Source organism: Monodelphis domestica, chromosome 1 (assembly GCF_027887165.1).
Source record: "Monodelphis domestica isolate mMonDom1 chromosome 1, mMonDom1.pri, whole genome shotgun sequence".
NCBI classification, from domain to species: domain Eukaryota; kingdom Metazoa; phylum Chordata; class Mammalia; order Didelphimorphia; family Didelphidae; genus Monodelphis; species Monodelphis domestica.
In genome coordinates, this window is record NC_077227.1 from 641,327,720 (window position 1) to 641,352,879 (window position 25,160).

The 25,160-nt window shown below is 35.9% G+C and overlaps 1 protein-coding gene across 4 annotated transcripts in view; it reads left to right on the forward strand.

Annotated features, from left to right (window-relative positions):
• The window catches only part of PUS10 (pseudouridine synthase 10), a 129,128-nt gene extending 104,342 nt beyond the window's left edge, over positions 1-24,786 (forward strand). For all 4 annotated transcript variants that reach the window (XM_001375026.4, XM_007476791.3, XM_007476792.3 and 1 more), the window contains 10 exons: positions 3,913-3,977; positions 5,605-5,690; positions 7,043-7,168; positions 9,524-9,580; positions 10,369-10,445; positions 10,532-10,587; positions 10,683-10,800; positions 16,157-16,299; positions 21,877-21,976; positions 23,794-24,786. In XM_001375026.4, the coding sequence (XP_001375063.1) occupies positions 3,913-3,977; positions 5,605-5,690; positions 7,043-7,168; positions 9,524-9,580; positions 10,369-10,445; positions 10,532-10,587; positions 10,683-10,800; positions 16,157-16,299; positions 21,877-21,976; positions 23,794-23,832 (867 nt within the window). In that variant the 3' untranslated portion in view covers positions 23,833-24,786. The remainder of the gene's footprint in view (positions 1-3,912; positions 3,978-5,604; positions 5,691-7,042; positions 7,169-9,523; positions 9,581-10,368; positions 10,446-10,531; positions 10,588-10,682; positions 10,801-16,156; positions 16,300-21,876; positions 21,977-23,793) is intronic.
• The last annotated feature ends 374 nt before the right edge of the window (positions 24,787-25,160 follow it).

Consider the following 25,160-nt stretch of genomic DNA (forward strand, 5'->3'; position numbering starts at 1 on the left):
TTTCAAAATGTTTCCCAGAATTATAAGATACAAATTGTCTTCCTCCCTCCTGTCCCTCAGATGGTAAGCAATTTGATTTGGGTTATACATGTATTATTATATCAAATTTAAAAAAAATACTAACAAAATCGATACTCTTCATCTGAACTGATCAAAATAAGAAAAGCAAATTATCAAAATAAAAAAAAATTTTAAAGGTGAATTTACAACAGATAGATATTTTAAAGGAGTTATCAGATGTACTGCTTACAGATAGCAAAACTGAAGATTTAAGGAAATTATGGATCGTCTATAAAAATATAAACTACTTATATAACAGAATACAAGATAGCTAATTTCAGAAAGTGATTAAATAAGCCCTTGCTGCCAAATAAAAAGTCTACTTCATATAGATTACTAGTGAAAAACATATAAAGAGCAATAACTATGCTCCATAATTTATTTTCAATAATTAAGAAAGTACTCTACCAAACTCCTTTATTAAACAATTAATACCTAAGGTAGAAATGAATAAAGCAGAGGGAACTGGAACGGTAGCTAATGCATTTTGATGCAAAGATCTTAAATAAAATATAGCAAAAAAATTGCTATAATATATCTGAGAAATTATTCATAAGATCATAGGTTCAAAGCTCAGGGACTTTAAAGGCCATGACATCCAAAGTCATCATCTCCCATTTTTCAGATCAGGAAACATTATTTATTGGGAATAGCTTTTGGTCTTATCTCTTTCTGGTGAGAGAGACAGTGGGTCAAATGGATAGAGACTTCTACTTAGGTACCAAAGTGACTTGCTACTAAAGGGCATTAAACTAGATATTTTAAAATTTTACAAATGGTGCTACCCTGGTGTGTACCACATCTTCACCTCCACATTTTTGTACTGGCTATCCTCCATGCCTGAAATTCTCTTCAGGCAGAGACATATGAGGTGACTTGCCCAAGGTCATTAATAACTGTCTGAGACAGGATTCAAACCCAGAATCTTCCTGACTTTCTTGGTTATACTCACCATGACCAACTTAGAGATGTAAGGATGTTTCATCATCCTTACATGTTTTTTTTTCCCTGTTAATTAAAAACAAACACCAAAATTATATGATTTTATCAAAAATGCTGAAAAAATCTTTGTCAAAATGTAAATCACTTAAAATAGTTCTCAAAACAAATACTGGCATTATTTGCAATGGGAAATCACTAAAAACTTTGGTGGTAAATACAAGGATAAAACATTATCAAGACCTTCTGTTCTCATAGTTCTAGAATTGTTGCTTTGAGCAAAAGGCAAAAATAAAGGCATTAAAGGCATAAGCATCAACAAAGAGGAGATGAAATTATCCCTATTTGCAAATTGTATGGTTTACTTACAAAACCCCAAAACACTCAACCAAGAGTGATATAATAGTTTCATTAAAGTAGCAAGATACAAAATCAATCTATAAGATATTTCAGCATTTTTATATGCAGTGATCCCTCACCTATGGTGGGAGTTACATTCCAGAGATCCGATCCCTGTGGTAGGTAAAAATCCACAAAGTAGCGGTGTTACATTTATTTTATTATTTATATATATTTTACGGCTTTATAAACCCATCCCACTCTCCGATAAATCTTTTCCACACTCTTATTAGCCTACAGTCACTGAGCCAATCAGTGCCTAGGATACAGAACACAATACTGTGGTTGGTTGTTTTTCATTCCATCAGCCAATAGTATGCCACAATAAGTGTAACTCCGCAATACAGAATTATGTATATATATATATATATATATATATATATATATATATATATATATTAAACCCATGATACAGTGAAGCCATGGTAAGTGAACTGCAATATAGTGACGATCAACTGTAATAGGATCAGAAATCAGAAAGAAAAATCCCATTCCAAAAAAAGCTACGTAACACATAAAATGCCTGGGAGTTCTCTGTTAAGACACATTAAAGATACAAGTACAATACAAGTACAAGAAAATGCTTATTAAAGAAATAAGGAATGACTTAAATGCAGAAATACTCATTGTTCATTATTGGTCTACACAAATATGATTAAAATAATGATACCATGTAATCTGCTTTGTAGATCATAGGATCATAAAGCCAGAACTACAAGGAACCTCAGAGGATATTTAATCCGGCCCCCAGATTTACATATGAGGAAAGAAAAATCCAAATATGTGATTTGTCCAAGGTCATATCTGTAGTAAATGTCATTGTCAAGATTCAAGCCTAGGTCCTAAGATTCCAGAAACTCCAGCCTTTCAAAATGTACAGTGAGAATGAAAGAGAATAACACTTGTTCAAATTATACTATAAAGCTATAATCATCAAACTATTTGGGGCTGGTTAAAGAAATAGAAAAGTGCATTATTGCAACAGACTAGTTAGTCAAGAACAAGAAGCAGTCAAATGTAATAAAGCAGTATTCAATAACCTGAAGATCAAATGAGATAATATTTGTAAAAGTATTTAGCAGTGTCTGACCCTTAATAAATAAATACATATTCTCTTCCCAAAGAACATTGACTCCCTGTTTATTAAGAATTACTGGGAAAACAAAAGTCAGCCAAAAAAATACAGATTTTGACCAACAGTTTAGACCATACACATTTTATTACATGAAACAAAGATTTTTGTACAATTTGTGTAACTAGAATAAGAAAGGCAATTATTGGAGAAAAATGTTTGCATATGATAATTTACTTTTATAACAAAGGCCTGGTATCTAAGCCATCAACAGAATTAATACAAATATAAAAGGTCAAGAGCCATTCCCCAAAGATAGTCATGGGATTTAAACAGTCCTTAGAGGGCAGGTCACAAACTAATTACAATCATATGAGTGATTACTCTAAATCAAAAGGAATACAAATTGAGCTTTGAGATTTCACCTCACAGCAAATTGACAAAAATGATAAAAGAGAAATAGTCAATGTTACAGGAGCCATGGGAAGACACACACTAATAAATTTTTAGTGGAGTTGTGAAATTAGTCTAGCCATTCGGGAAAACACTTTGGAAGCAGACAAAGTAACTAAAATGTCTATGTTTAAACCAAGAAATAACACTGCTAAGCACATAACTCAATGAGATAAAAAGCAGGTATATCAACTATTCATAGCAGAATTTCTTGTAGTAACAAATAATTCAAAACAGTGTGGGCTTGAATATTAATGTAAGAAACCACAAATATCAGGATTTTAGGTAAATGTGGAATGACAACATGAACTGATGTATAACCAGTAAAATTATATATCTAGATATAAATGAAAGCACTGTAATGAAAAAGAATGTTATTATAATTCTATAATGACCAAGATTAGTTCAGGAGAAGTATGTGAAAGAAAGTAGCTTCATTCATTGGCAAGATGGGGGACTTCAATAGCACATGCTCTCAGACAAAGGCAAAAGTTTATTTATACATCTTTGGTCCATTGATAGAACAGCTATTATTTTATACAGTGCTCAATTCGTTTGTGACTTTACTCAGTTGTGCCATAGTGGAGGTGATGGGCTTATAGTTCATTTAGCTGTAATGTACATTCACCTATCCCTCCTGTTCCAAAAATTCAACTCACCAAATATGTGTGGTGCCAGAGGGAGATTAGGGAAGAGAGTACTAACTGATAGGTATCTTAGCAAATTCTAAATTTAAAGTAGAAAATCTGGTTGGTTGATAAACCTGTCATTGAAGAAAAACATTATATTCATGAAAAGAGATGGAAGACAAGTATAGAGTTGCATTGTTTGCATTCTTGCTTTTCTTATTCATATATCTGTTAAAATTTTCAGATATTCACCCTTTTGACTGTTATAAATTTATATAATTTCACCATTCATGCTTCATTTTGCCTCTATTTTCATTTCTCAGTAATCAGAATTTCTCTTATTTTCATTTTCTTCTGTAGTCTGTATTCACTAGAATGGCAGTTGTGAAAGCTTTGGACAAAATAAAAGAAGAAGATTTCCGCAAGTATGTATAAGTATAGAATCCTAGAGGAAACATAGACTATTAGAGCTGAAGAGGCCATCTGGTCCATCCTTTCCATTTTACAAAAGAAAAAATGAAGTTACTTTCTTAAGGTAAATACAGCTAGTTCATGGCAGAGCCAGGACAATAAGATCATAGGCTTAGAGCTAGAGAGGATCATTGATTCCAACCCCCTCATTGACAGATTAGGACATTGAAATAGAGACAGGTGGAGGAGGCATGACTTATCCAGCTCATAAGCACCTGAAGTAGGATTTAAACTCTTTCCTGATCTATTGCTGATTTTAGCTAAAAATGGGCCATAGGATCAGAGTTGTATGGCACCTTAGAGACCATCAATTCTAACTGTCTTACAGATAAGGAAACTGAGACCCAGAAAGATTAAAGGACTTTTCCAGAGTAATATATTACATATGAGGCAAGATTTGAACCCAACTCTTCCTGACATAAGTCTATGTCCTGTCTTCTATATAATGATACCAAAACCCAGGACTCCTAACTTGCATTTTTTTCCTCCTTCCATGACACCACAATTAGTCTGTATTTCCTATTACAGTCCAGCTCATTCGTAGGGAAAAAAAAACAATGGGAATCATGTGATCTTCCTTAATTGCCAAAATATGGTTCAGTAAAAATTTTATAGTATTTTTTGAGGGTTTAAAATACTGGTGGGGTATGAATTTTCTATTAAATTGTCATCGTAGTGATCTTTCCAGAAAATATATTATTTTTAATAAGCCTGCAAACAATTAAATTATGAAGACAGAAAGTAAAGGTCTTTCCAGGCTGATTGTGTTTCAAACTCTGGGGAAGTGTCTTATAAAGAATATTTTTATTCTGTTTAAAAAGTTGATGGTAGTTTATCTGTGTAAGCTATAATTAATTCCTCAGAACCTAAACTATTTGCTGATTCAATCATTTTGAAAAGTTGAACCGTTTCAAACTACACAGACTCCTTGTCAGTCAATATCTGGAACTCTGAGGGAAAGGGAAAGGGTTTTAAATAAGCATTTATAAAGTACCTATTGTGTGTCAGGCACTGTGCTGAGCATTTTACAGTAATTATCTTGTTTGAATAGTATCTCTATAGGTAAGATCTAACCTCAGTGATGGATTTTGTTTTAAATTTACACCTTGGGATGGTCAGGGCTTTGGTTGAGCATTGTTTTCTCCCAGCTCCTTCACATCTAAGTATCTGAGATCTAGTTTCTGAAGTTAAAGAGAAAAAAAGGAAAGGAGGGTGGTCTCCCCCACTTGCTCTCCAAATTGAATCATTTAAGTCATTGAGACTGAGTGTCAGGTGAGTGAGGGAATGCTTGCCTCATTTCCTCTCCATTCAAAATACCATAGGCAAGGCAAGATCTTTGTAGAGTTTACAGAGCAAATAAATGATCTGGAGAGTATCCCCAATTTGACTTTGATCTCTATTAACTGAATAGATTAACGTCTTTGAAGATCTAATCTCCTTGGTTTAGTAACTTAGCACCCCCACATGGTAAAAGTTGACTTCCTTAACTTCAAAACATATCTGACTCAGTATGTATTGGTTGTGTCATTGAACCTGGTGTTCTGAAAGTAGTAATCATGACAATTTGTTGTTCTTCTTCAGGAAGTTTCCTTGTCCTCCAAATTCACCAAAAACTTTTTGCTCAGCTATTGAGATTGAATGTGCTCATGGTGCAGTCTTTGTAGCTGGTGAGTGTTTGATGTAAAATATATTTACATTAAGTTTTTGCCCTTTCCAGAAAACAGAATTGCATCCTATGCCCTGAGGCTTTGTTGTTGTTGTGATTGCTAGATGCTGAATAGCATTTTAAGTAATTTTCAGAGAATTAGAAATGCTAGTTAGTTGAACTTTCAAAAAGTTAGCTTATGTTCTGTGCACTTTTAAAACAAACTAATTTTAGGTTAATTCTTTTAAGTGACATGAAAGTATTAAAATTATAGTAAATTAATAGTATCTTTTTAAAGTTTTTTTCCATCGTAGATGACTAAAGGAATGTGACACTCATAGCAACATAAAACCAGACAGAGGGAAGAATGCAGGGGGGAGCAGTTAGAAGTTAAAGACATTTTTCTCATATTTTATTAACCCTAAAATGACAAGTAGTTTTAGCTTCTACGAGAAAATTTTTCTGGTGCACTGACTTTTCCCAGCAATAATCTCATTAGATCTTTCTTTTTTCATAAAGAAAGTTAATAATGTCTAATAACAAGGCCTTAGAATGAAAATGCTACCTTAACACCCAGTCTTGCAGCAATAGTAGGGCATTTCAGTCCCCCTCTTTTGCTTATTCATATAAGTCTGAGTCATGTTCTTGTTAGTTTTGCTATTTTTTTTAATTGAAGACCATCAAAAAATCTACACTCTTTCTCAGGAACTTCCACGATGCCATCCTGCCATTCAGAATTGCACTGAGATACTAATAAAAAAATAGGGCATGATTACTTTTCTGAACCTGGATATTGTTAAATTGTATTCCAATCCATTCGGTCAGCTATATTTATAGTTCATATATGACACTGTGCTTTATGAAGCTTTGACATAATACCTTGTTTTCAAGAAGCTTCATTGTAGTTGGAGAAATAGGACTAAACAAATTAAAATACTTATGGGAATGAAGGCTTAAAATATGAATTTCACCTCTTCCCATTTCTCTTTGTGTAAGTTACATTGGTAGTCAATTAACCTCTAGATGTCAGGGGAACCATTAAAAGAGCTTTTGATCCCATTAGTGTAATGATTAGTCCAATACTTGAGTTTTTGGATAGTTGTATTATAGAGAGCTTAGATTAAGGCAGAAGATTTTGAGATATATATATATATAAATATATATATATATAATATGTTGTCTTGAATTTTCATTAAAATACTTTTTTCAGTTTCTTATGTCTCTGCTGTCTCTAAATCTAGATTATAAATTTATTTACTGTTTTCTTCATTTATACCTTTTTGTATTCCTGATAAAATGCATTGAACATCATCTATTCTCAATAAATATTAATTTTAGATTTTTATGAGTGGTCCTCTTGTTTTTGTTTGACAGGAAGATATAATAAATACTCCAGAAATTTACCACAAACTCCCTGGATAATTGATGGAGAAAGAAAGCTGGAGTCCTCAGTGGAAGAATTGATTTCCAGTCAGCTATTGACAGTATTTAAAGCAGAAAGTAGGTCTTCTAATTTTCTATTAATTTAAACTTGGATTTAAATTCTAACAAGTTCAGCCCCCCTGGACCTCAGTTTACTTATCTATAAAATGTGTTCAACTGTAGCCTTTGGGGTTCCATTCAATAGAGAAATTCTTTGATTCTATGGTCTGTCAATTGTCATCTCTAAGCAGATGGCTTTCAGATCTATACATCTAGCACAGGTCTCTTTCCTGAATTCCAGTCCCACTTTGCTTATTACCTATTAGGTGTTTCAAACCAGATATCCCAGGGACATCTCAAACTTAAAATATCCAAAAGGGAACTTGTTATCTTTCCCCCAAAATCCACCTCCCCTTAGAAGTTTACAAGTAGCTCAAGGAGACTAACCAGGTTCACAACCTCATTGTCATACACAATTCTTTACTCTCTCATCCTCCATAATCTGGACCCATCTCTACCACATTTCTCACATGCCTTCTTTTCTCACTATCCTAGTTCAGGCACTTATCTCTGGCTTGGGTGACCTTTTTGTTTTATCTTTTTCCTTACTCCAGTCCATTCTTCATGTAGCCTTCCATGTAGTGACTTTCCTTAAATGCAAGTCTGAACATGTAAGCCCTTACCCCTCTCCTGCAGACACCTACATGTAAACTCAGTGGCTTAATGTTACTTCTAGGATCAAATATATCAAATATAAACTTTTCTGACTTAGGCCCTGCCCAAAACCCTCTGATGTCAAGGAAAGGGTGAGTAGAGGGACACCCTGATATAGCACTGTCCATCTGCTATGCCCTCCTCATCCATCTCAGAGGAGCAAGCCAGAAGCAACCCCAACCAAAGCCCATCTATTACCTTCCTCCATCCAGAGGGTCATAATCGAGGCACCATCTCTTCTGCCCTAACACCAGAGAAGTGCTCTTGTACTTGACTGATAACTACCTTGTACATCACCCACTACCGCCCCGTGGTTAACATGCTGCCATCTCATGTTTCTCTCCTTAACCCCAAAACAAAGCCAAATAAACAACTGAAAAATCATATCTTTCATCTGTATTCTGACTCCTAAAAGAGAGTACCTACCCCTACTTCATCATCTTTTTACAAATATTCTACGGACCCAGTTCACATGATCTTCTGACTTGGAGAGAGAAGGGGAGTCAAGGAAGAACTGCTGGGCACCTCCATCTAGGTTCTGTGAAACTGCCCTGTTCTTTAGCTTTCTTGGGCTTCATTAGAAGCATCCTTTTCAGTTTGTTGCTGCTTTGAGGAATATTCTATTGAGCCCTCATTCTCTATACAATCCTGCCTATGTCACTAGCTTGGTTGCCAGGACTTTTACTTAGTTGTTTTAAAAGCTTCCAGCTATGGGGCCTTTGAAACCTTTATGGGTGCCTCTTAACTCAGCCAAAAAGATCTTTTTAAGGAGTTATGAGTAAGTAAGTAAAAGTAAAAGCTTTAGAGTAGAATATTTTTTTCAGTCTTTCCCTTCTCTCCATAAGAGGAATCTGGAAATAGGCAGTTCTGAGTATTGGGGTTATAAGGAAACTTCTTTTTGACTCTAAAGTTATTGGCACTTTCTGCAGTAGCTTTATGTTTTCTACTTGATTTTTCCAAAAGACATTGGTTTGACATTTTTGGTGGGGATTTTTCTTTGATAAATTGGATTTTAATATGACCTGTGGACAGCCTGGAAACTTCTTGTTTGTCTGAAAGTATACATAGATTTCACTTTTCACCTCAAAAGCCTAATACAAAAATAGAGAATCCACTTTAATCTTTAATTTATACTTTTAAGCTCAACCTTCTGAGTAATTTTATGCTGTACTAAAAGCAGGAAGAAGAGAGGATGACACAGAGGTTTAATATAGTACCTACCATGAACTGTGCTAAGCAAAATATAAATATTCCATTTAATGCTCCTCTGAACAACACTGCCAGACAGGAACTGTTAATATCCCCATTTTTCAGTTGAGGAAACTTAGAGAAACAGATTAGGTGGCTTGCCCAGGTTTATATAGCTACTAAGTAACTGAGGCTAATTTGAACTTCAAGCCTGCCACTCTTTCCAAACTGATACTTGTGAAAATCTCAAGAAATATTTTTATATTTTGCGTTGGGGTTAACAAAAGGGAACAAATTATTTTATGGATTGATTACTCACCAGCCCTAAGTGGTCTTTCTGACCTTCTTCCTTTTCTTTGTGAAGAATTGCTCAGGTACCTAGCTTCCATAAAATTGGAATGATACTGCTGTGAAGTGCTTTTGAAAACCTTAAACCAATATACAACTGGGGGTTGATGTTGTTGTTAGTTTGCAAGCCAGAGCCTTAAAAAGCCAAAAATCTTTGAATTTTTCTGTTTCTCCTTTCAAAAGGTTTTAATTTTTCATCATCTGGAAGAGAAGATGTGGATGTGAGAACATTAGGAAATGGTAAGAATGGAATGTTACCAATTCATTCAATCCATTCTTTAAGATGACGAAGTTAGCGTTTTTTTGAGAAATAAGTTATTTAATTTAAATAAATCAGATGCCACCACCTGCCTAAAGCTTTTAAATTACCTCAGCTTTATCATTTCAGACTAATTGTAATTAGTATCCTTTTAATAGGACATTTTAAAATTCTTAACAGCAAACATAAGTTCTGTCAAGTAAATCTTTATTACTTGCCCATTTCTTAAGAGTTAGGTATTAGAGAATTTGTCATACCTTCTGTTATTTTGTTATTGCTTTTGTTTCATTTAGTAAGCATTTCACCCAAACAAATATTTTCCAAAATAAAAATTCTTTTAACAAATTATTCCATTACAGATAACCTGGCTTTCATTTCTCTCATTTTTATTGGGGCAGAAGAGCAAAACAAAGATAATGAAAATTAGTTATGAGTTTTACTAGAGCCAGTCCCATGGCAGACCCTAATTTTCTTGAAACCAGCTTTGCCTTTTCAAAAGATATTTCCTTGATGGCAATGAGTTTGAGAACAGTATTATCTGGGCATTGCTGATAGCTAGCTATTTTCTTATTTTAATGTGTAATTAGTGCAGTCTTATTCTGAGAGCCTTGAAAGGAAAGAAGGAATCCTTTTTTACTGATTTTGAGTTTTGCCACCAAACAAACCCTCCGTCTCTAACTTTCAAAACCCTAGAACTTGGCCTGTTTTTTAATAGCTGCCGGACCTGTTGCATTTAACTCCAATCACATGATTATTTTTTTGTTGCCAGGAAGGCCATTTGCAATTGAACTGGTGAATCCTCATAGAGTCCAATTTACTTCACAAGACATTAAAGAACTGCAGCAGGTAAATGCACCAGCAACATAGAAATATTTTGTCTCTAGTTCTCTACTGGGATTGCTTGCTTCTTATTTTTGACTTCCATTATTCAGAAAATCAACATCTCCTCAGACAAAATCCAAGTGCGAGACTTGCAGCTTGTTACCAGGTGGGGAATAAAGATCTTTTTAGAAAAATTATTTGGGCTGGACTACCTTGTATCTTTTATGTATTGGTAACACTGTTTTTATTTATTTTGTTTAGAGAAGCAATAGGACATATGAAAGAAGGTGAAGAAGAAAAGACTAAGACTTATAGTGCGTTAGTATGGATAGATAAAGCAATACAGAAGAAGGACATTGAATTCCTAGATGATTTGAAGGTAGTTTATTTGGATTTTTTTTCATTATTTTATGATTCACAAAAGACTATTGCATTTTGTTGCTCTGAGTTTCTGCATGACGTTAGTAAAAGTGAAAATACTTTCAACGATAAGAGATTAGAGAGATTTCTAAATTTCTATCCAGTCAGTCAATCCTTCAAGGAGTTTTGTGCCAGGCACTTTAAGAGGACTTGTCTGTCTAGTTATAAATGCCATTACCACTTGGAATTACAACTCCACCTCACCCCCTTTTTATTAGTAAAAAAAAAAAAAAGATTCCCTTATAGTACTGCTATTTCGAAGTGTAGACAGCCATGCTCCCCTAGAAGCCTCTGAAAGCTTGATCAGAATACTTCAATATGAATAGTGCTAATCTACTTATTCCTCAAAGGTTTTTTGGGTGAAATTTATTTTTCTCATTGGATTTCTTTGAGCATTCTTACTGAGACTCAAATAGACAAAACACAGAATTTTATAAGAACAAGTAATGGAAAGTGAGTAACAGAAAAATAAATTCTCAGGTTCAACAAACATTTATTAAGCTTATGTTATTTGTAAAGTTCTGTGATTTCTGGTGGAAAATGAAGTTTAAATTTTGTGTGAACATGAACCTAGGCAGAACTGAAATTATCTACACAGTGAGAGGGTTAGATTACATTATCTCTGAGGATTTTTCTACTTCTGCATCTATGAATTTCTAAAGTCAGGATGTACGGAAAGAGATATAAAAATTTTTGAGAAGAGAAAGATCACTGTTAATGTGAAATGAAACATCTCTCTAAGGACAAATGTAAGCAGTTGGGCACATTTTGAATGTTTCAGCCTCTTGGTAATTTAGAGTGAAATAAATTTACAGACATTTTCTGGATTTCTAGTAAATTTTGAAACCCTTCACAGATGTACAAATCTGTCTGATAATCATGGGGAAATGTACTTTTATTTTTAAAAGCCTTCAAAGTTTGAATGGGAAAAATACTGTTTCTACAGCATTACAAGGGAAACAATTGGAAAGGAATATTTTTGCAAAAATGAAATGTTAGAAAAATCAGCAGAATTTCAGAGTAGTGGCAAATTAAATTTGTTGCCTCTTCATCTTATATTCCTTACAAGATTCAGAAAGAAAAACCAAAAATAGTCATTCTCTTCAATCTGCTAGGGGAATACAGTGTGAAAGAGGAATAAATAAATTATGTGTGTTACTTCAATAAAGTAAGAGGAGATGGGTAGAACAATGCCAGTAGTCTACTTCTGCAAAATTCTAGAGATATTGTAAGTCACAGGAAGTAAAGGGAGAAAGAGGCAGGCATTTTCAGGAGACCTATCATCTCTATGGGAATGATTTCCCAAATCTTTACATTTAGTCCTAATTTCTTTCCAGATCTCCAGACTCTAATTTACATCTGTCTATTTGGCATTTCAAATACTGAAGGCATTTCAAACTTAACAAGTCCATAACTCATTATCATCCTTCTCTTCAATTCCCACCCCCACTCTCTCCTTATCTAAACTTCCCTATTTCTGTTAAAAGTACCACCATTCTTCTGCCACCTGGGTTCAAAATCTGGTGTCATCCTTGACTCCATTCTCACCCGTCCAATCAGTTGTCATATCTTTATTATTTCCAGTTCTACAACAAACATCTCTTACAGCTGTCCAAGGCCTTCTCTCTACATCTTCTACTTTAGTTCAGTGTCTCATCACCTGATGTTTGCACTCTTGTCTTCTGACTGCTCTCCCAACATAACTGCTAAGGTGATTTTCCTAAAACATTGGTCTAACCATGTCACTTCCTAAAACTCCAGTGGCTCCCCATTGCCTCTAGGATGAAATATAAACCTTTTTTTGTGTGTGTTTAAAGTTGTTAAACACCTAGCCTCAACTTACTTTTTCTAGCTTTATATATTCTGCCCCTTCACAACACTCTGTGATCTAGATTGTGTCTTCTTCCTCTTGATCCACTGGCTGACCCCATGCCTTTTTTATTGCTTCTGCATCTTAGATTTCCTTATTTCCTTCAAAACTCTGCTTGTGTGCCACTTCCTATATGAACTCATTCCTGATTTCCTCTGTTAGCATATCATCCCCAAAATGATCACATGTGGCATGCATGCATGCGTGTGTGCACATGTAGAAATGTCTGCTCTTTGAGGGCCAGGACTCTTTCATTTGTGTCTTTGTATCCCCAGCACACCTACCTGGGTTCAGGCATATGATGGGTAATTAATAAGTGCTGTTGATTGACTAATGCTGTACTTCTGTGTAATCTCTAATGGCCAATTGAATATTTTGATTTTGTTTTTTAAAGTTGTTTTCATGGACACCTCCCAAAATGCCTCAGAAATGACTAACCTTTCTGAAGCAAATGCTTTCCTTCAAGTATGGTAGTGTTGGAACTGGTTCTACTTTGCAATTGGGCAGACCTTGATTCAGTTGAGATAGGATATAAATCTTTCTTTTCTGAGTATGGCCTTGGGCACTTCCTGAAACAGTGGTTCTATTTCCAGAAGGAGTTGTACCAACAAGAAACTAGGGACATTTGAAGATTGTTGTGTTTCTGTTTAAAATCTATTTTTAAAGATATAAGCACTCAGTTGTAGCAATGCTCTTCATTTCCTGGTATTCTAAGATATGTAGGAAAACTCAGCAATTTAAACTGAGGAGATGACTAGTGAAAATTCTGAATTGCAGAATTATTTTTTTTAACCCTTTACCTTCCGTCTTGGAGTCAATACTGTATATTGGCTCCAAGGCAGAAGAGTGGTAAAGGCTAGGCAATGGGGGTCAAGTGACTTGCCCAGGGTCACACAGCTGGGAATTGTCTGAGTCCAGGTTTGAACCTAGGACCTCTATCTTTGGGCCTGACTCAATCCACTGAGCTACCTAGCTGCCTCCTGCATAATTTTTCAAAAAGTGTAATAAGAACTTTGAACTAGGCTAGTAATGTTCCCTAACTTAAACAGTATGATATATGTTTATTTTTCAGTTACATAACTTGTGTATAAGTAATATCATTTAGATACTTGAAGATGGTCTTCTTAATAAGAAGATAGTTGGTATTGTTTTAAAGAATGACCTTGTGCAGGTTACTTTATCGCTATAGGCCTATGTTTCCCATTTGTAAAATGAGAAAAAAATAGATGATCTCTAGGATTTTTTTCAGTTGAGAAATATTTTTTTATGAATTTAAAGTCCCCAGGCAGCCTCACCAAAACCTTACAGTGCTAATAATTTCCTTAGTAAAGTCCTTTTTCATTGGTAAGTTTAAGCAAACTTTACCCTTTCCAAATTTTCACAAGTTCTGAAGAGTAAGGATTTGATCCATGATGTTTCCCATAAATTTAGCATTTTTCATTTCTAAAATGATATGGCAAATATTTATTGATTTTAGGGTTCTTCCTAAGTGAGACAATAGCACTCTTATTTGAAATAAGGAAGTAGAAGGATGTGTTTAGGGCCATAAGAAAATACAAGACCCAAAATTCAATCTGTTGTTTCGGACAACAAAATATCTATCCAGAGGAGAAGCATATGTGATATAGTTTTGAAATGTACTTCATATGAGTTGGAATAGAGAGCTGCTTCACAGTATGACTTGAAGAGTACTATGATACCCTTTCTAGTAAAAAGTCTATGCCTCATTCCTCACCCCACCTATATATCCCAAAATGTTCAACATTAGAAGCAGACTTTTGGTTAGCCCCATAAGGAGGAACCTTTTTTCTGGAATGTTTTCCTTCAAAAGGAATGAGGAAGGAAGTATGACATCCATCAGATAAGATAAATGTCACCTTAGAAATGTTTAAGGGCTTGATTTTAAGGGTATTGTGAATCTTAAAAACTACTCAGACTGTACTTTAGAAGATTTGATTTAGTTATTTCCTTACTGTAACAATGTAGATACTTGGTCTAACAGGATTAGGAATGTCTTGGGAACTTTACATTACTCCACCCATACTTAGACATACTTTAGGTGAAGATAAAGTTGTAAACTCCTGATTGAACAATGAAGGTACTTAACTCATACCTTATAGTGAAGCTAGAACTTAAACTAGGTCTATTTTTAGATCTAATACAAAAAGGTGTTAAATGCCTGTAAAGGTTAAATTAATCACAAAAAGGTCAAGTGACTCACAAAAGGTAAGCTTAACAAAGAAGTGTGAAGTGCCTCAGAAGATATAATCTAACCATAGAAGGTGAGAACTAAGAATGGGCAGTCCTGGGAAAAAACGTGTCTACTGTGATTGGTAGGTGTGAAAATTTAGGGAAGGTGACATAAGAGAAAATTTCTTTAAAAGGAGGGGTAAAAAGTCAGTTCAGGCAAAAATTCAGTTTGGTGTGGAATTCAGTTCTGAATTCAACTCAGGAGATTGAGTTCAGTGGAGGACTGGAGCTTCCTTGGAGACAGTTTCAAGGTGAGTAATAAGACTGACTCACTTTCCTTTAGACTCAGGAAGGCTACCCCTGGCTCAGCCTGAGCCAGAGCAGTTTAAATTCATTTTGTGTCTCTCTCTCTCTCTCTCTCTCTCTCTCTCTCTCTCTCTCTCTCTCTCTCTCTCTCTCTCTCTCTCTCTCTCTCTCTCTCTCTCTCTCTCTCTCTCTCTCTCTCTCTCTCTCTCTCTCTCTCTCTCTCTCTCTCTCTCTCTCTCTCTCTCTCTCTCTCTCTCTCTCTCCTTCTCTCCTTCTCTCCTTCTCTCTCCCTTGCTCTCTCTTCCTCTCTCCCTCTCTCCTTTCCTTAATTCTTTCTCTCTTTATTAATTTAAATCTCCATAATTCCCAGCTGACTTGGGTATTTTATTATTTGGGAATCATCCCTGGCAACCAATTATTTTTTAAGTCAAGACACTAAAATTATCCTTACAGTATGAAATTTAGGACCAGTAAGTTTCAGTGGGAAAAGATAACTTAGCATTCTGAATAATTGGGTTTGGCCTATAGTCAGGAAGAATTCATGAAGACCTGCCTCTGACAGTTTTACATAACCTGAGGCAGGTCACCTAACCTTCAGTGTCTGTCCATTCTATGGCTAATTCATTGGACCAAAAAAGTTTCAGTGATAATGAGGACAATGCTTCACTAATGGGTATTTAAAGTCCAAGGACAGCAGTCTCTCTGTAGAGTAATAGAACCCATGCTTCTTGTAGATTAAGGATATGGAGTGAAGTAACACAGGACAAAAGAGATGTGAACTACTCTAGGGTTTTGTCTGGAGCCAGCCCTAACTCCAAAATTCCCAAATATTTCTTTTTTTGTCTATAAAATTGAGATAATTCTCATACTACCTCTCTACCTTCATATAAGGAAAGTGTTTCGTAATCTTTAAAGCACAGTAAAAGTGTATTATTATTTACTTCTTCAGGATTTACCGATCAACCAGAAAACACCACTTCGAGTTCTTCACCGAAGACCTTTAGCCATAAGAACTCGTATCATTCACACTGTGAAAACACACTATATAGATGAGCATCATTTTCGTCTCCATTTGAAGACTCAAGCAGGAACGTATCCTTTCATTTTTAATGTGCCAAGTGTTTGAACCAAGATAATATTGATATAAATAGCACTATTCTGGCAAAAGCATTTACTTGGAGATGGGAGGTATTGTGGGAAGGCATGTTAAAGAATGGTATTTTTACCTCCTCATCTACCTGCCCCTGCTCCAAATGTCCACATTGCCATTTTCAACCAAAATTGCCAGACCTTATTTTCAAAGTTATATTCATTTCTTATAATTAAAATAACTAGCTCTTTGTTTCAATAGTAATCATAAATACTCATTGGTTGAGCTTTGGGTTAAGTTGCAGAAATCCTTTTTCTACAAAAAAATCACATATCCATGGTCATACTTTTAGTTCTTTGAGTATTTTTAAAACTTGTTCCAAGATGAATAACACTTTTGCATAATAATTTTTCTTTGTGTTTAGCAATTGAAGCTAAAAGCCAAGGGGATCTAATTTTGTATATGTGATGTTACAAAAAAGGTCCTTAGCTGCATTAGTTTTTTTTTTTCTTCAACCCTTACCTTCCATTGTAGAATCAATACTGTATATTTGTTTTAAGGGAGAAGAGAGGTAAGGGCTAGGCAGTGGACGTGAAGTAACTTCCCCAGAGTCACACTAGAAAGTGTCTAAAGACAGATTTAAACCCAGGACTTCCCATCTCTGGGCTTGGCTTACTATCCACTTAAGCTATCTAGCTGTCCTCATTTCCTCAGTTCTTTAAGCCATACTATGCTATTTCCTGGGTTTTGAGTAGAGATATAATAATAAGTACATTATATTGGGAATTAAAGTAAGAGTTTCAGAACTGAAGTTGATATTCTTTTAGGATTTAATAATATCTAATATATAAATTTCTAAAATAATTTAGGTTTTAAAAGAATGGCATACTAGTTTATATTGTGATGTTAATCAGAGATTAGTTATCCTCTATTTTAAACAAGGACTTAAGAGGTCCCTCCTTTTTTTTTTTTTAAGATTAACATTTGCTTTGGATTCAAATTACTAAATTGATAGACTATCAATAGGCAAAGTGGTGGAGTACCAAAATACAAAATATTCAAAAATATTTTGAAAATAGGGTGATTCTAAACTTCTTTCCTTATAGAAATATTTTGGTCTTTGCCTCTAAATCTTGATCTCAGCTGCATCTTGTTGCATAGGGCCAGACTCCTGTCATCTCAGTTTATCCTTTATGCTCTCTGAGATTCCACCACTAGGGTCCTTTTCATTTTGGATATGATAAGGAATTTTCTAGTTTTATTAACTAGTTATTCTCTTTTATTATATTCATATTCCCAGACCCTCTGAGAATGGACTTAGACAGATGATCTTTAAAATCCTTTCCAGCTTGAACATTCTATGAGTTCTTTGCTTGGGTAGGTCCAAAATTGAAGCCTTTTCACTTTGGCCCAATCCACTACTAGATTATTCCAAATAGCAGAGTAAGTTAAGTAATTAATGAAAAAGGATAGAAAATAGTGGTTTATGAATTTACAAATCATTCTAACCCATGAACACACCTTTGCTACAAGTATGAACTAGAACAGTGATAGTGAACCTATGGCACAGGTATCAAAGATGACACACAGAGCATGCTCTGTAGGCATGTGACCACACACACACCCCTCCCACCCTCCCAGAGTTCATTACTAGAAAGGCAGAGGGAATTGGACGGAGCTGCTTCTCTGCCCAGAAGCCAATGGGAGAGCATAGGGGGTAAGGTGGACAGCTCACAGGCAGCAGAGCTGGAGGGGAGCAGAGTGCTCAGGCCACTCCCCTCTATTGAAAGCCCATCCAGCAGTCTCTCAAAACCAAAGGTCCCTTCTGGTTAGGTATGACTATTTAGACAAATGATGAGATGGGAAACGACTTAGTGCTCAGACCTTTGTGCTCAGGCATCACCAAGCTGTTCCACTAGGCACAGAGCTTGTGTTTATTATATAGCTTCAGTGAGTACATGCTTTTTTGGCATACAATCATTTTTCAACATACATGATCTATTGACAATTGGATATGTCACACATTAACAAATTGCTTAATCAACATTCTATGATCATATACCATGTTGCTACAACAGAAAAGTTTGTGATAGAGATAAATGATATAAACAGGGTAACCAGTGGGTCAGTTCCCCCTGACCTGTGGGATGACCAGCTAAGAGGATCATTGTTATCTTTGATTAGCTTTCACAATCAATCATATGGGTAACAAAACATTTCGCAGCTAGGTATGGCGTTAAAGGTAATTTAAGACAGACCAAAATCAGTAACATTCTCTATTTCCAAGTTACATGTTTCTCTGTTTTATTAAGGCACCTTAACAATGTTGCCTGGTTATTGTACACAAACAGATTCAATGAAGTGTGTCATAGCAAGGGAGTGATTGATGTGCCTGTGTGTTTGGCTTGCAGTGGGTGTGGGGCATCTGAATTTGCCTCTCCTAAAGGAGAAAGGAGGGGGTAGTGGGTAATGATCTTTAGGTTTTAATTCTGTGAATATGATCTTTGGGGTATTATTCTAGGGGGATAAAAGTGGGCATATGTATAAATCCTGTGAATATTTGCTCTAATATTACTTCTGTAACTGGGGAGAGAAAACAATCCTAGTCAGTAGTAAGGAAAGTTAGTGGGAGGAGTCACACAGAGGGGTTTCAGTGGATGCCTCATCTTTCCAGAAGGTCCCCTTGCAACTCTGGCACCCACGTGTGACCATGTCAGACAACGTGAGTATGATGACTCTCTGGACCCCTCCCCCTCTCTACACTTGCTGAGGACATTCCTCCCTTCACCCGTCCCTCTACCCAGCAGTCCAGTGGAAGAGCTTCCTCCCTCCCCTGTATGGGGTAAAGGGGTGAGGCGGGGGGTGGGGGTGGAATGCCCAGTACTTGGTGGGGGGAGGGACACAGCATGTGGTCACTGGGAGGAGCACTCGATCTGGGGAGTAGGGTGGGGACTAGGCCTGGCACTCTATCTCTAAAAGGTCACTTTTACTAGAATCTTGGTTCCCTCTTTACTGAAGTTGTACCTAAGCCTTTTGAACTCTTCTGTGGGTCTTGACTGTCCATCACTCCACACATTATCCAACAGGAGAGGCAGTCCTAAAGAAGGTGAAGAATAAAACTAGAGGAAATAAAGACACTACTGCTAGCCTTAAAAAAAAAAAGGCAAAAGAGGTATATTTCTTCTCCATAAAGACTACGACTTTATCACATCTGGAGACAACATTTTACAAGTAATGCTCAGTTTATAGTAAGCATTTTTAGGTAAAGGACTTAGTGAGCACATAGGAAAATAGTGATCATACAATCAAAGGATTACTGTGAATTAGCCTGGGTTCATCAAGGACCAGTCACACCATAATAACTTCATTTCCTTTTCTGACACTGTTAGTAGATGGGCAGATTATGGGAATTCTTTAGATGTTTTCAAATGGCTTACTGAAATCCTGATATACTGAGCCCTTCACAATATCCTTATGGACAAGATGAGAAAGTGTGCTAGACAATAGAGGGGTTTAGACCTTGTTGAATAACCTGATCCAAAGAATAGTAATTAATGGAATAGTGTTTATCTGGAGGGGTGGCCTTAGTGGTGTGCTCTAAGCATCTGTCATTGCCCTCTTCTGCTCAACAATTTTATCAATAGCTTGGATATAGTTTATAAGTAGCATAGCCTTCCTAGCCTTCCAGAAGTCTTTCCCTCTTACTCCCTTACTCTCCTCCATTACTCTGTATCCCCCTGGCCTGATCTCCCAACTGTGCTTTTTCACTGGCTGACCCACATGCCTTGAATGCTTTCCTTCCTCGGCTCTTCAGCTTCTCTGGCTTCCTTCAGGTCTCGACTAAAGGCTCAACCTCTGCAAGAAGCCTTTCCCAGCCCTCCTTAGTGCCTGCCTCTCTGGGATTATCTCTTGTTTATCCTGTATATACACAACTGTTTGCCTGTTATCTCCCACTGAGCTCCTTGAAGGCAGGGACTGTTTTTTGCCTTTCCTTATTCCTAACATTTAGCCCAGTAACAGGTACATAGTAAATGCTCAATAAATGCTTATTGAATTGACTTGAGGAATAGGGAACTCTTTGAATTACAGCATTGGGATCCAAGAATATCTTAAGTTGGAACAATGGACCCACATTAACAAGTTTAATAAAAACGCTTAATAGGGGTAAATTTAAAGTGCTTTCCTAGGTTCAAAAACTAAGCTGACCACTTTGGAAGAGATGGCACTAGCCGAGAGACCGTGGAAAAGCCCTAGGGATTCATTGTATTATAAACTGTATAAATCAAGAATAAGATATGCACTGAAATAAGCTAACATAGGGTAGTGAGATGGCTCAATGGATGGTGTGCCAGGCCTGGACACAGGAGAGACTAAGTAAAAGTCTGGCCTCAGACACTTTCTAGCTGTGTGACCCTGGGCAAGTCACTTACCCCCATCACCTAGCTCTTAGTACTCATCTACCTTGGAACCAATATATAGTATTGATTCTTAAGACAGAAGGTAGGGTTTTTTTTTTTATTTTGCTTTGTTTTTAAACCTAATATAACCTCTGACTATTACAATAAAAGTATAGGGGCCAGAATAAGAGGGGCATAAGGCCTCCTATAGTCTATCTACCAGATTCTGTCTGGAAAACTGTATTCTGTTCAAGACAAGGACATTGTCAGAGGATGGTCAGGAGCATGGTCAGGAAGATGGTGATAAAAGGTTCAATTGAAGGTGTTTATCCCAAAGAAGAATAAACTTGGGGAAGTGGACATGGTAGATTGGTATCTGAAGAATACAGATTGTAGAAGACATATTAGATTTGTTTTCTTGGGACAAAAGACCAAAAGTAAAAACTATGGATAGAATCTGCAGTGACAGATTACAGGAGATTCTTTTTACTAGAAGCTTTCAGATATGGCCTTGATGACTTTTCTTTAGCAAGGTTGTAGAGAAGATTCCTTCTTCTGGTGTAGTTGGACTCAAAGATCTCTGGGGAACCTTCTAGCCCAGATTATATCATTCCGATGCATAGACTAACAAAGGGCCACTTCTACATGGTTTCCATTCATTCTGAAGTGTTATCTTCCCTATTATCTCCTTTCCCTTTTGTTTATGTGCATAAATGTACATTTTGCAGGGACATGGCCTACCCAGCCCAACTCATGAGTAAGTTTCTTGCAGAATCTTTCTAGGCACATGAAGCTCTGTCAGAATCCACTGCCTGAAAGAAATTGTCCTGCTATCATTGTTGACCCTTCAGGACCAAAAAAGATGAGTTGATTGATTTTGTTACTAGGAAGGTATGTTAGGAAAAAAAAAATCATACCCACAAGTATGATGAGACTTTGCCTGGAAAGAAGTTGATTTAGTTCACAGGAAGCCCCTTTATTTAGCAGCTGGCTTGCCAGGTCTTGGGGCTGGTTTTCTATAGCTTATTTTGTAAGACATGCATCAAGTAACATAGTTTAGAAACTGATTTTCTTTTATAGTATTTCTGCTTTTGTGTTTATCATTTCCTTTTCCCCTGTTGAATCTCACCAAACAACTTGTATCACATGACCATACTCATTGTTCCTCAAGTAAAAACCCAGCTATATTAAAGAGTTCGTGCATGGAGACTTTGGGAGAACCAAGCCAAATATCGGTTCCCTGATGAATGGAACAGCTGATATTCTGGAGTTGGATGTAGAGGTAAATTGTTTATCATGAATCTCTTATTGAAATTAGCCAAGAAAATCCTTCCTTGTGTGAGAACTATTAAAACATTAAGCCTGGGACTTTCAAAGGATTGGAAAAAGACTCCACTGATCTGTAAGATAGTCAGACATGTAGTTGGCAGCCAAAAATGCCATCTCCAGTAAAGTGTCTGAATTCTGGCAAAAATATAGACTTTGGATTCTCATTTAGATGTTCTTCTTCCCAGTATCAGATCTAAACTCAAAGCCAGGAAGGAGAACCAAAATGGAAAAGGAAATTAATTTGCTCAAAGCCCAAAGAGCTTACATTTTATAAAAATGTATCTATGGCTTCCCCCACTTTTGTATTTAGAGATGTAGAATTCAGTTCAAGTGGGGACAGATGAGATGGGGAGTTGAAAATTCTGATTGATGGCACCATTATGCTGATGGGAAAAATCAGGAAAATGTGTTTTGGTATTACATAGTACTGACAATATAGTGTGAGACAGAATCCAGTGATTACTATGGCCTCTTAGTGGATAATTTTCTTGCACAGTTGATCCCTTTAAAAGACCCTGGCTAGTGGCTGTTAATGACATTAAGGGATGTCAACAAGGTGTTGATTGTATCTGATCCGTGTTATCCAGGGTTAGCTAGAACTTCTCTTAACAGAAAATCCCAAACATACTTTCTGACCTAAGTTCTTCAATAGCTGCAGAGAACTTTGTCAGCCAGGCCTTTAAACACACTATATATAACAAAACTGAAATAAATTGTAGGAAAACTTTTTCTTTTAAATAATTAGGTTTCAATAGTAACTTCATAATAGGAAGGGAGGAAAGTAAGAATATGTGTGTGTGTGTGTGTGTGTGTGTGTGTGTGTGTACTCATATGCTCTTATATTCTTAAAAGAGAAATGAAAAGTGATAAAAGTCAGTGAATTGCCTAAAAAGAAGGGAGACCACTACAAGATAGAAGTCAGCCCCTAGGTAAAGTGACAGACCCTTCTTGGGCCTATAAATTATTAGTATCTTTTTTTACAAAGCTGCCTTAAATCTGAATAAAATTTGACTTCATCATGAGACCCCACTTTCAAGTTGAGTGTAAACAGAGATTTAATATAGTACCTTTGGATTCCTTATTACTACCCTTTTATTAGTAGCAAGAAAAGTTAAGTACATTTGGCATATGACCATGTTGGTACAGAACCATTAAAATCAACAAAGTTTCTTTTTAAAAATGACTATTTCATATCTGGTCCCTTGCCCCAAGGTATCTTTTACACATGTCACCAAATCAGTTTTTCAAGTACATATGCAGTTTGCTTTTTAAAAGCTAGTAGCATTTGCAACTTTAGTGATACCAAAGGATTCAAAATATTTAAGTAGTCCACTATTTTTGATGTTATCAAATATTTGAGACAGCCAGGACTAAGAAATCCACTTCTTAGATGGGGAAAAAACTGCTCAAGAATTTTGAAAGGAATTAACCAAAAGATGAGTTAAACTAATCTCTTTATTTCTAAAATTTAATTTCTGAAGGTGGTATTTTCAGCCTCCAACTCAAAGCTCTCATTTCTTTATGAAGTGACAGTTAAAGAAGGAGAATATTTCTGCTGCTAGGTATAATTGGTTCAAGACCAGTCTAAGGCAATAGTCCTAAAAGATCAGCCTTTAAGTTGTCATGTAAAATTGTAGCATTTGCCAGCTCTCTTCAAGTGAGATTTCTTGCCTGCTGTATTATTTTTTTGTATTCTGTTTTTATTGTTAACAAACGTTAAATAAAACAATGAGGTTCAGTTTTAATGACATTAGTTTCTCTTCCTCCCAGTCTGTTGATGTTGACTGGCCACCGGCTCTGGACAATTAACTTGAAAGATGGGAATCAGAAGAATATCTCTGCTATTCTCCTGCAGAAGACATCTAGCAAAACATACAGACGTAATCCAGACCGCAAGATAGTTTCTTTTCTCTCCTTCAACTGCCTTCCAGACTTACTTAGATCACATTGATCTGAACAATTTTCTTCTCATTAGCATTTATTCATTTAACATATCTTTTTTAGGCATTAAGTTGGTCTAACTAGATTTTATTGTGGTTTTTCTTTTCACCCAGTCACCAAGAGATAGTAATGAATAATGCTTTTCTTCACTTCTTTCATTTCAAGAGGTATGCAGACTGCAAGATACACGGGCTGATCTTTAACAGACCACTGTTCTTTAGTCCTGGAGAAATTGAAATTGTCTACAATGAATGAGATATTCTGTGTTCCTTTTGTGTTGTGAATCCCAAAATTTCTCTGCTTTTAAGTCAACTGTAAGCATTACATAGACTTATAAAACATGAAAGAGTGGGAGATGGTGTAGGGAGTGAGAACTGGATGTGGAGTCAGTAAGACCTGAATTCAAATCCAGCCTCATACACTTATAATAGTATAGCAAGTATCTTAATCTCTCAGCCTCGGTTTCCAAACAGGGATAATAATAGCATCTACTACTCAGGGTTGTAAGGATAGAATGAGATAACAATGTAAAATGTTATATAAACTTTAAAGCATTATATAAATTTTAGCTTTTGTTTTCATCAGATAAACATTCTAAGAACAACAAAGATCTCTCAGCTAATTGATTTTTTTAGAATTATTTGTTAATTTTATTATAATATGCTGTTTGGCATACTTTTTACTAACTACTCTATTAACCTGGCATTGCTGTTATTTTTCCTGTGGAAGAAAAACAAAGATTTGAGAGTAATGATACATATATATAATATGTACAATGGACTTTCAAGATCTCTTTTAAAAAATAAAAAAGGTTGAGGACAACTGGGATTTCTGTAATTTGTTTGGAAAATTAAATATAAGATCATATTATTTAAGCACGATCACTTTTAGTATTCTATATGATCCCTATAATAACCCTACAGAGTAGGGTGTTTTATTCTCATTACTAGATTTCACACAGTTGACTCATATTGAGTTTATAGTCCACTAAAACTCCAAGCTTCTTTTCAGACAAACTATTTTCTTCCCTGCCTCCCCATTCCTCCTGTTCTTAAAATCAGGAACACAGGCTTCAAGTATATTGGAATTAGCAACACATTAGAAGTAACTAGAGCCAGAATTGAACAAGAGTCCACAAAGTATCTTAGGACATAGGAAAGGCAAAGAGGCATGGGAAAGAACTGCTTCCTAGCTGG